Below are 12,799 nucleotides of genomic sequence, written 5' to 3'. Positions count from 1 at the left end.
CTTTAATATGTCATTTTGTGGTGAAAGTAATTGTGAAAATGAACTTTGTTTTTACTGAACAGTATCAGTACCCCCCCCCCCCCCCAAGACAAATAAACAGACAAGAAAATAAATAGGTAAATAAAATAAAGAACCAAATTAAATACAATATATTTAAAAAAAATGATAAAGGAGGGAAAGTTCCTGAACACTCAGGAATGATTCAAATGACGTCAGCACTCCTTGGAAATGCCTCCACCCCGTGGAGAGCTGTGGTAACGACAGGAAAGTTCCTGAAGACTCTGGAGCTCCTCCAGTCAGAATATAAAAGCTGGGACAGTCCCACTGCTGAGACAGAAAGCACCACAGAAGAGAAGACACACTTTAACAAGAGGACTCGACACTGAACCCACACTGAAGATGCTGTGCGCTCATGGATTCCAGTCCGCCCTCAGTCCAGTCATGGACTTGTACTGGCCTGTACACAGTCAGAGGTCAGAGGTCAGACCTCTGCTCTACCAGCAGGATCTACTGCAGAGAAACCTACAGGAGCTCCACAGCACTCTGGAGCTGATGGACAAACTTCAACACAAGATCCTGGAGGAGATGAAACCTTTCCAAAGCAGCGTGGCCGTGCAGCCGCTCTCCTACCAGCTGGAGAAAGAGGGAGAGCACTTTGGCCTGACCCTGGACACTCGAGGCTTTTCCCCAGAGGAGCTGTCTGTCAGGCAGGTGGGCAGGAAGCTGAGAGTCAGCGGGAAGACAGAGAAGAAGCAGGAGGATGAGAAAGGCTCCTACTCTTACAGACGTCAGGAGTTCAGACAGGAGTTTGATCTGCCCGAAGGATCAAACACTGAAGCTGTCACCTGCTACCTGGCTCCAGACGGGAGGCTCCACATCCAGGCAGCCAAAGCTCCATGTGTGGAGGAGGCTGAGAGAGAGCTGACTATCAAGAGGAGCCTGGAGGAGGAAACACAGCAGAGTGTGTGTTCACACACCGAAGACAACAGCACAGACACACACAGCAGCACACAGGAAAAACCTGAAAACATGGACTCATCTACATAATGCTGCACCAATATAAAGTAAATGTGATTTATATATACAGAATTCAAGTGTTTAATGATAACCAGATGTGCTGTTCTGTTTTTATAACTGATTATAATGAAGAAACAGAAATCAAATAAACAAATTGAAATCTTTTTTTTCTTTTGCACACTTTACTTATATTCTTGTATAGAAAAACTATAACAAATAAAATATACTTAATATATACATAATTCATACTTAAATATATTTCTATGCTTGTAAAACCTTTGAAACCTGAGCAAATTGGCTTAATTTCTTTCAAAAACATTGGAACAACGGGTAATTTAACAAGGGGATAAAAATGAGCAAGAGATGAATAAAAAGTTACAATAAAATTATCTGAAAATAAGTTACAAAAAGAGAACAGAAAACAAACAAATAAGAAAATTACCTCAAGAAAGTGTTAAAAAATTATTTTCTTTTTTTGTGTAACATGATTTTAAATACAAAACTAAATGAATTATAAATATAGTTTTCTGGACATTTCAGGACATTTTTAAAATCATATTTATTAATTTCCCGCAGTTAATTTTCAGATCATTGCTTTGTCACCTTTACGTATTTTATTTTTTGCAGTTTGTGGGTTTTTTCTTTCAAGTTGCTCAATATGTTTTATCTTGTGTTCTTAAAAGAAATCAAACCTTTTCTCAAGTGTATCACAGATTTGAATGCTGGCAAAAGCATCTGTATGTGGCACAACGAAACGGATGGTCATCCAGGTGTTAAAGGGTTAAAAGAGGACAAGGAAAAAAGTGGGAAAAAAGTTTCAGCTTGCATTCACCTTATCAAAGTCATCAGTGGAAACGTTATAAAACCACTAGAAAACTGTGCACTCCCGACCTCTTGTGGCCAAAACTTAGAACACACATTCAAGTAGCTGCTTAGTGTCTGGATATTGTTTGTACTGGTTCATAAGAAGTATGATATATGAACAGTTTGCATTAAATTCTGAATTTATAATTGGGTTTTCCTTTCTTTGTTGTTTCTTTTTTTTATCAGTACAGTCAGTTGCAGGTTGTCTCTCATTGGAGTTTGGAAAAAAAAAAGGAAATGAAGTGAAAAGTGTAGTGGCATCCACTAGATGTCATATTTAGGCCAGTCCTGAGCTCTGATAATTCTTATTGTAAAAATTCATCTGTGTTGTAACAGTAATTAACCCTGATCTGCGCTCAAATTGTTGTGTTGGCTCTGGACCTGGAATGTCCTTGAAAATCTAATAATGATGATAACTAATAATGATAATAGTGATGATAATGATGTTGGGTTTTTTGTGTCTCATCCCTTGTTTCAAAGTCTGACCTCTTCAACATCTACAAATGACTAAAATCAAACAATCTGAGAAGCAAGAATGATTCTTTTGTCGAATTTAATATTGATATGCAACTCCACTCTTGAGGGACCCCAATCAAAAACAATATTAGCAAACTCTGCACAATGAAGCAGCATTAGTGACCTCTTCCACCCATTTTCCCCTTTTCTTTCCCGTGTGTTGTTTACGAGTTAATGTCAGCTATTACCACGGGTGCTTGGTCTCTGGCTCCCGTCTGGCTGTCAGGGATTTCTTTCCCAAGAATAGACAGATTGTCCCGTAAACGTGGCAGCTCAGGGGCGGAGGAGGGAGAGAAAGTACTTTAGGGAGTCTCCAGCTTTTGTTTTATTCTCTATTTGTGGAAAGAGCTGACAGAATGCTTATTCACAGGATCTTTAAATATCAGAAGTTGCCCATATGCTCTCCTCTACATCCGTCCGTGTCTCCCAGTTTGCCTTTGCTCTCATCTCCTGCTGTATCACCTCCTCTCTTCTTGTCTGCAGTCTTCACCTCCCTCATGACAGTATGGCTTCCATCTTATCCTCCTCCCATCACCTCCCCATCCTCTCCCCTCCCTTTGAGATAGTTAGGCGTTGCCGTGACGTCCCCTTTACTCACCATCCTCTGCTTTCATCTCCTCTCTTCTCCTGCAAGATGCTGAGTGTCAGCAACACATGGGAACATTTACTGACTCTTTTATTTCCTCTTTCCTCCAGGCCCATTTTCCTTCCATCCAGTCCCATCCCCCTATCCTTCTCCTCCTTTACTAAAATCTAACTCTTTCTTCACCTCCCTCCACATTTTCCCCTCCTAACCCTTCCACTCATTTCCCCGTCGTCTCAGACACTTTAACTGACTCTTAATCAACAGGGCGTGTTTGAAGCAGACGCTTTTTATTGGCATTACAAAAGCCAATGAGTCAGTCTGGTGCGTGTATGAATGTGGCTGTCTGCATCTGTTCATGTTGTACAGATGCAAAATGGCACCTCACTGAATGAAAAAGTGTGTACAGAGTTGATAAAATAAAATCAGCACTGCACACTTAAAAGTTTCAGCTCCCTAAACACTCAGTTTTTTGCTTAAGAGTAATCTTTCCAAATCCTAGTAAAGTTGTATGCTCCTGGTGCATGTACAAAGGTTGGATTGTGCCTAAACCTTTTGGAAATGTGCAGGGAAACACAAACACACAACCACTGACGCCAGCCCTTTCCCATTTGACGACCAGCATCACACCCAATGAAACAGTCAGAATGGATGTGTTACAGACAACGCTGTGTGAACAATACAAATGTTGTTGAAATATATGTTTCTGAGAATACCAGTGTTTATTGTATATTGTTTGATTTCCAGTTTATTAGTTATAGAGACAAACACTCAGCCCCTTTTTCCCCTCCTTTTTTTGTGTTTTATTCTATTTCACAGAAATAGACAGACAGAAATTCACTATGAAATTTTGCTCACTTTCCTCCACCCACTCAAGCCCACCCTCCACAGAATTGCAGCCCTGCCTACCAGTACTGATTGCTGATTCCTGGCACCTGTACTGATTGCCTGGTTTAAAAGCCCCTCCTCCACCAGTCACTCTCTTTCTCAGCCACACTACCAGCCAGCATGCTCTGCAAGAGCAGTCTCTCCTCTTACCACTTTGTTTGCCTTTGATTTTCTTTTGCTCATTTAATCAACTTGCAGTTTGATCAGTTCAACATGGTTTCTTCCTTTATGTTACTTACCCTTGTAATGCTGCAAAGCTTGAATTTCCCCTCTGGGGATCAATAAAGGATTATCTTATCTTAGAGTTTACTTGCTGGAGTCCTCCTCAACTGTAGCTGCCTGCTGTGTTGAGTACAAGTCATTTGAGTGCAATTTGTCTTGAATGGTTAGGAGTTAACCCTGGTAAGCTAGTCGACGAGTGGACCAGCTAAACTCAGTTTTTCCATCGGTCCACTACTTTATTATTTTGCCTTCTTTGTTTTGAGGTAATCCTGGGTGGGGGTACGCTTTTCAGGGCCTTTGGTCTTTGTTTGAGGCTAATGGTTCATGAAGTTCAGCGTTCAAAGTCGCCCCGAGCCCGGCACGCCTCACAGAAGACGGTTAGGCAAAGTAAGTTTCTGTAGGCAGGTGTAGGAACCAGGGTTGCTCAAAATGCCATATATATTTAGGGTGTCACTCAAGGCTTTGTCTCAACATGCTGGTGGAAGCAGGGAGGACTTCACATTGGGTATGATTAGTGGCAGTAAGCTGCATTTAACAGATTTTGTACGATGTCTTTAGGAATAATGTAATGTTTTCTTGGCCTTCCTCTCAGTCGTTGCCATAATTCACCATTAAGAACCACTGATAAGCTCAGCTGCATCAACATTCATGAGGTGCTTTGCACTGACCTTTTCAGGTTGAATGTGGGCGTATAGAGGGCGGGATGTGACGCTGATCCACTTGCACAAAATTCCAAGTTGATTCTAGATGTATTAAAGGAAAATGTGTAAAGGCAGGTGCATGCACAGTGTTACAAATTAGAATGTTTTTTGGCGTTCATACATTTCCTCATTTGTATGTATGCAAATGCCTTGTGCGGATGTGCGGTGTGATAAGTTATCTTTGGTGGCCCTGCAAGTTCTGACTGTTGTCTCTCAGAAGCAAAAAGTAACATGACATCCCTTTAGGGTACAAAACATGACTTTACAAGACAGAGTGTTACTTGCAACTCCTCTGGCTGAGACAATGCTTCTTTTAATGGCCACCTAGTTCTTTACCTATCAAAACATGTTGGTGCCCAAATCTTACCCATAGCTATTACTGATCATCATATTTTAATATAAAGTAGATACAATGGAAATAGCAATATAAAGCTTCTTTGTGTCAGATTTGACTTTTTGTAACAAAATACTGTACACAGAAAAAGAAAAACTTTGGAACTGTATAATGATTTGTTTATTCAGCATCTGTGCCTTTTTGCAGCAACACTGCAGGTACATGACAGATTTCCTCGTGTTACTTATTGTAAGAACATGTTAAATGCAGTGAAAGGTCAAATATTTTTATAAATTGTGCTCACAAAGAGCGGCTTCTGTAGCACGCACGCGCCTAGACGTGCACACACTCACACACTCACACATATTTCCTGTGTGACTTTGAGGGACTCTGGTATTTGAACAGATGTGGTCAGACTGAGCGTGCCTCGATCCTCCCCTGACCTGAACGTGCACTTCCTGCTCCGAAAGCTAACACCCAAAGAGAACAATCGTAGTCTGTACCCTCTCAACACATGCGCACACACACACACACACACACACACACACACACACACACACTGCGCAAAGGGTCAGCAAGCCATAAACACTCATAAAAACACAGATACTTTTAGGAATGGACTTTGTAGACATAAAACACACACTCTCTCACAGAGCAGTCAGTGTTTGTTGTTTTCAAATGAGGTGTAAATGAGAGTGAACCACGTTGTGTATAATTACTCTTTTCATTTACGTGTCACACCAAAGTTTTGCATCTTAAAAGGTTGAAAGTGTACTCATAACCTTTGTGTGTTACTTAACCTGAAATGGGGAAATATGATCCATTTCTCAGCTGGGAGATGCTGAGCTCTTTCTCTGTATAAATGTGAGACATTAAGAAAATAAAAGCTGAGAAACATTAAGAAAATAAAAGCTGAGATGGAGGTCAGAGCGTGAGGAGAGACATGGACCAGATAAAGAGAGAAAATATAAAAAGAGTAGCGAGGAAACAGGAGAACCGCATAGAAAAACAGAGACGCTGAGAATGAGAAATGTGTCTCATGAATTAAGATAAAATATACAAAGACAGAAAGCAAGGCAAATTAATATGAATTACAAGAAGACAAATGAAACCAAAGGAAATAAATGAACAGCGGAGAGACACAAAACTCAGAGATGAGGAAAGAAATTGACTAACAGGAAAAACAGGCAAAGGGGTCATGGACTATAAGCTGAATTTGTGCCAGTATAGCAGAGTGGAAAACTAGAGCCAGTTTGGAAAAAAATCACAGAGGGAGGAGCAGATTAACACACACAGACACAAAATGAAACTACATTGTTTTATAAATGTGATCTGAAAAACTCCCATTGGCCATAAATAAATGACTTTGGATTTAAAAATAGCAAGAAAAAGAAACGTCTGATGTGGCTTCACTGGAGAAACGTTGGCAAGTTAGCAAAGGAAATCTTCACAACACGAGCAATAAAATGTGGAGTTGCACTAAAGTTCAAGTAAAATTTAAACACATAAATTAGTTTAATTTTAAAATTGATCAGATCATGGCCTGAGGCAGAATATCAATAAAGTGCGACCACAAACAGCCGCCCAGGGGCCACTTCCTGCCAAACGTTTGCTCTAACCTTAGCAGAGGGATCATCTGTGTGTCTGAAAGCTCTAATAAGGTTTTAAAAAGATTAAGCTGTTCTCACGAGCAAATGTCTTGTCCAAGAAAAATGTTTTTTCACACACAGAAAGTGGAAGTATTTCCAACAGTAGTAACTGTGGTTTCTTTGTAGTAAAGAAAAGATGAGCTGGGCAGCAAAATCCTTCACAACAAGAGAGAGAAACCAGTAGATGTTTTTAGCCACTCTAGTGTCTACTTGGCTCTCTAAATGGTGGTCAGTTGATTAAAAAACCAGTTTGGTACGGACTGAAATATCAACTGTTGGATGGATGGTGTGCCATTAAATTTGGTAGACAGAGGTCCCCAGAGGATGGACGTCATTGATTTGTCCAGTACTTTAGTTTATGAACAGCTACCTGTGATGCTAATGAGCCTCAGCTGTACTGTGTGCTAAATGTTAACTTGCATGCTATGGATATAGATACAAATATATACATAAAAAAAGATTTTTGTGGAAAGTAGTTTTTAGATTAAGCGCTGTTGACAAAATATATACAAATCATTAGTCCACCATTGCTGTTATTGTGTGAAACTCGTGCTCATTTCACATTTGCCCAACAACAATGGGCATGCACAAACATGACATTGTCTCTCAAAAGATCAGTTTTCATGCCCACACAAATAGAGTAAATGGAGTTTAAATGTTTTTTTTTTAACAAAATATCTGTATACATGTAGTCTGACATGTAAACTGACCATTTTTAAAGATTGACATCTTCAGAAGTGAAGTGTTTCAAAAAGAAACTCACTAACATAATGCTGGTTTTGGTTTTTCATGGGCTTTATTGTCCATAAGAAAAACATAACACGAGGCGTATTCTTTAATATGCATACCAAAAGTAGCCATCCAGTTCTATGTGCATCTGCACTGCCTTAGATGGTCTCACTAAATGAGCAGCTGTGGGGCTTTTATGGAAAAAGTCCCCCTCCCCAGGAGGCAGGATACCTGGTTGAGTGAAATTGCCTTCCTGGCTGAGAACGTGCAAAAATCATCCAGACTGTGGCTCCAATCCAGTGACTGGATGGACCTTTATGGCCTTCATTTTGACAATGCATTCATCACTCTGTTGGCACTCATGTGGCTTGCATAACTGGGTTTCATTTGTAATATTGAGCTTGCCGAATGCCAAAATGTAGTGGGCAGTCACATGTAGCTTTCAGTTACCCTGGAGGTCTAACCATTTGTTGGTCTATTTGTTTCCAGCTCTGCCATGTTATTATTCATAAATCTTGGGAATTACTAATGTCAGTAGGGAAGGAAAGCTCAAGGCTTCATTGTGTCTCTCTGAGCTACCACTGAGAAGTATATGAACGACTGCAGAGCAAGTATTGATTTATTTCTACATCAGCACTTCTCTTGCACTGATCAGAAGTGTATATATAGAGAGAGATATATTAACCCAGGCATCGATTCTATGGGTGCTTATGTTGAACTGCATCTCTTAAAGTGGGGATACACTGTATGATTTCAACCCATTTTAGAAATGCTGTTCGATTCCAACTGTACCACTGTTCCACTGTACAACATGTCTGTGATGAAAGCCAAAGCTCTGGATTTATATACTCACACTGAGGTCCAATCATCAATTCACAACTGGAGTGCTTTCACTGCATGTGTAAAATAGACAATGAAACTGCCCATTAGCCCCTGCAGTTTATTCTGGCTATTGAAAATTCTCAAAGATTCACTTAAAAGCACAAGGGCAACAGGCAGGTAGAAGTTTGTTTTCTAGCAGATATACAGTTCACAATAATGAGGAGACAGACATCCCAAAAAAGTCAATTTCTTCAAAAACCTGAGAGTCCAAATTTTAATTACTTGGACTTTTACTATTAATTGAGTGAGTAAAAAGGCAGTGACCTTGGGGAATCAACTCAGCGCTCTGGTTCATCTATGAGAGCCTGATAACAGCTGATTAAAATTTCTGACATGTCAGAAATTTGTTGGGAGCAGTCGATCAGGCTATGATCTGTCCTCGCTCCTCTCTGTCCACTGCATGGAAAAAATAGCACCACAAAGCTATTCAGTCTGACTCTAAAATGAGTGGTTCAACTCAAAAATCTGATTTAGGAACAGGCTTAAATCTTTTTTTCATTTTTTTTTCTTTCTCAATATTCAAAGTAACCCAAGCTTTCCCAATGGTCCCTGGTGATATTTTGAAACACCAGTGTTTTAAGTATGAAATATCACACTAAAATCAAGTACTTTGAATGGAATCACCACAATCAGCAAATCTGTGCTGTTGCAATCCATCTTGATTGCAACACCACAATCCATCTTTCCATGTTTCCCTTTGAGGAAATGTGTCGGTGATACTGTTGGACCATCCAATTTCATGAGATTTTACAGTATGGTTTGCAATCAGTCTTGAAGCAAGAATCAAGATAGGCAACAACATTTAAAAATGCAGATATTATTTACTTATTGTTTGGCAGCTGATCTTGCCTTGCTAAATGGTACAAGGCTAAGCTTGGTAGGCTATGGCTTTTCTTGTGTTTGCATGAGATTGGCTAGTTAGCATTTTACTGGTTAGCTTGCCATCCAAAGAAGCTCACAAGTAGTCATTGTGTGGTATAAAAAATAAAATTTGTTTGATTTATTTGATAAAATTGAGATGTCTCTGTTGTGATTGCCAGTCCCAGATGAATTATGCTGACAAACTTTGTTCCCAGACCACTGTAGTAGAGTCTGAAAAACCACTATAAAATCATGCAGTGTACAGCACAGTTAACACACACTGCTATGTTAATGACATTAACAGAGTGCAAGAGCAAACCTGATTCACACAGACAATGCCAGTGTGTGTGTGTGTGTGCGTGCACGAGGGACTGTGAAAGACAGACTATCATGACATCACTGTTTCCACAGGAAATCATGTTTCCAAAACCCTGGTTTTCCACTCTGTAGCCTACCTCATACACAACTCACTTCTCTGTGTGTCTCCATGTCTCTCTGTCCCACACATGATACTGCAAAGTGGCAGCAGTGAACTAAATCAGCTTAATTATGTCTTCCAGTGTTGTTGTTCCCACCAATAGAAAGGGGTGAAGTCATATCATTTTTACATGCATGGCTGATGATTCAATGGAAAATGGATATTACAAGTTGGGTCGTATTTTCATTATTTTGGCCACCGTTGCGATCGGTTACGATAACAATGTGCTCACCAAAGTAAATGCTGAGATATGGGAAATCAGAGACATCACTGGGTATTACTGTGAGTGACTGTCAAAACTACGAATAAAAGATTAGGACCTAATCGCCAGTTCAAGGAAAAAAAAAAAACAAGGAGTAAAGAAAATGAGGAGATACAGTTAAAGAAATTTAGAGTAACTGATATGATGACGATAATGGCAAAATAGACATATATATATATATATATATATATATATATGTAGACATATATGTATACTAAGGCACATACAGCACACAAATCGGCCTACACGAAAACCCAATCCTCACACTGCAGGCACATCCGGGCATGCAATCACTCTGCGGCCATATGAGATACTGTGCAAACATTCAGATCCAATCAGCTGCACATGCAAAAATCCAAGATCTCTGTGATGTGTGTGCAAAGTTGATATGTGAAATCAAAGCAGAGTTTAGCCAGTCCTGTAATCACTGCAGCGTATAATGAGTGGTTAGAGTATCATAGCGGTACTTGGGTGAGATCTGGTTTCTGCGTTGCACTGGTGATTCAAACATAAGGAGAGCTTTATTTGTTACACAAAGACTGGGTGAAAGAGGGCAGGTGGCAGCAGAAAATGAAAGGGAAGAGAGGAAAGGAGGGAAGACAGTGATTGCTCTCCATTCAGCTTTTTATGCGTTTTTTCTTGTCCTCTTTCCTCCGCCCCAATGCTACTGGCCTTGAATTGGATCATGGTTTGCCATCATTGAGGATGTTCTAATCAATGAATGGGTGAAAGACGAGGGCAAGAATAGAGGCTCAGCAGAAGTGCTTGCGACAAGAAACCAAAGTAATTCCATGCAGCAGTTTTTTTAACATCAACAACGCGCCTATATGTTTAATGATTGGTTAGCTCATTGGATTTTATGGTAAAATTGTCATATTCCTTCTATTGCATGATTGCAAATCTGTATCTCTAAAAAAAAAATAACAGCATTGACAGCTGCACATTCATTCCATGAAAGATATTAGTTGTGTGCATGTGTGTAATCTAAATCATGAGTAAAATGTGAAAATAGAAATACAACTTCATGTTGTATTGATGTCTTTCTCACCTCCCTTTTCTGTTCGATATTTTTCCTAAAAAAGTGGTAAAAATATTGCATTTGTCTAACACAGCTGCAGAGTTTGCAGAGTTGCAGTTTTTATTACTCCTATATTATAAGGATAGACTTACTGTAGTCCAAAAAACATATTATTTTATTTTTCTAACCTTAACCAAGGCTCTATTTACACTAGTCTCGTCAAAACCCAGATGTGATTTAGTACAAATTTGGCCATATGAGTTTCTCTCCTATCACAGAATATTTTGGTTTTCCCTGGTTACATAGATTTACCCTGCCCCAGTCCAGAGTGTGGTGATAATGAGGCTGTTAGATAACTGCCCCAAAAATAAATAAGTATAACTTCTGCTCTTTAGCAGTTTAGCTGCAACAATAACAGTCTGACTAGAGAGCTACACAAACACATAACTCGCATGGATGTTCGACGAGTACAAGTTTTTCTTCTCTTCTGGGATCAGATAAAAGCCACAAAAAAATCAATACACCTTCTGAATGACTGTATGAGTTAAGGTCACTTCAGCTGCCATAACATCCCACAGGACTTTACTTCTTCTGCTCACAGAAAATGTTAACCGTACATGCTTTTTTTGTGTATGTCTCACATGAATAGACAAAATGAACCATTGTCACAGAGCAAAGACCTTTAGAAGGCCAAAATATTTAGCCTATTAGATCTGACAGATCTTTTTAAAAGATAATACTCAGACATTGGGAGAAGGAGAGACAAGCTTAGTAAGAGGGAGAGAAAAACAGTCCGAGATGAGTTCGACAGAACGGAACATTGTGTGTTTTCCCACTGACCTCAGATTGATCCCATGATGAAAGCCTGAGTTCCAAAGCGTTGCAAATGACTATGACTTAATGTCTGTATCAAAACAATGCTTTTAGGACATGGAAATATGATCCTTAAAAAATGAATGGACTGCTGAACTTTTATTTTCTTTTAAAGTCAGCTTCAAATTTCACAAAATCTATTTTCTTCTCCTTCAACTTTTTTGGTGGTGTTGTAGTTTTTCTCGGCTATTCAATTCAAATTATGGAAATGTGGAGAGTGTGAGATGGATATGCACCAAGTCAATATCTTTTTTTTTTTTATCCTGGAAGTTTCCACTCTTTGAAATTCCATCTGGAGCGGTAACTTTAGAAACTGATAGGTTCAATAAATGTCTTGTACAGTCCAACTGTAAGCTGGGCTCTAGATCGAGATAGCAATAATATCACCACGGTTCAGTACATTTGCACAGTTTAAGACACTAAAACAACTCACTGAAGACATTGCTCGGAGACCCATTTACAGAAATGATGATTCATTACAGTTTCCACTACCATGTTAGTTGTGGTAACTTTGGCAGCAGGAACACCTGCTAGTTGATGTAAGCAGTCACTGAAAACAATTCTTATATACGTCGCAAATTGTTTGACTTTTGGCAAGTGATGGTGCCCCCTAGAGGTCTTTATCATGCATTGTGAGCAGCTCACCTGCATATTAGCATTACCCTGACAGCGACTTCACATAAAAGAATGGAGAGCTTGTCGGTGAAATAGTGGTTGTAGTGAGATGATGTTTTCACTCTCTCTTCCTCCCTCATCAGTTCTTCTGTGTTTGCCTTGGCCAGAGTATGTGTTTTTTTAGGGTCTCTAGGATTGACTCAGCTTTCCTCCTGTGTGTATAAATCTGTGCACACATGCATCTCTATCCCAGATTTCTCTGTTAATTGCTTTCATGTTTTTTCATGTTCTCTTCTTTTTCACAACT

The 12,799-nt window shown here is 39.5% G+C and overlaps 1 protein-coding gene across 1 annotated transcript; it reads left to right on the top strand.

Annotated features, from left to right (window-relative positions):
- Positions 1–356: 356 nt before the first annotated feature.
- Positions 357–1,181, top strand: LOC121960130 (heat shock protein 30-like). The gene has a single exon (XM_042509733.1). It carries the CDS (start codon positions 400–402, stop codon positions 1,045–1,047), a length of 648 nt encoding a protein of 215 aa, XP_042365667.1. The 5' UTR covers positions 357–399; the 3' UTR covers positions 1,048–1,181.
- The last annotated feature ends 11,618 nt before the right edge of the window (positions 1,182–12,799 follow it).

Source organism: Plectropomus leopardus, chromosome 20 (genome assembly GCF_008729295.1).
Source record: "Plectropomus leopardus isolate mb chromosome 20, YSFRI_Pleo_2.0, whole genome shotgun sequence".
Classification (NCBI taxonomy): domain Eukaryota; kingdom Metazoa; phylum Chordata; class Actinopteri; order Perciformes; family Serranidae; genus Plectropomus; species Plectropomus leopardus.
This window is presented reverse-complemented; position numbering and strand designations above follow the sequence as displayed.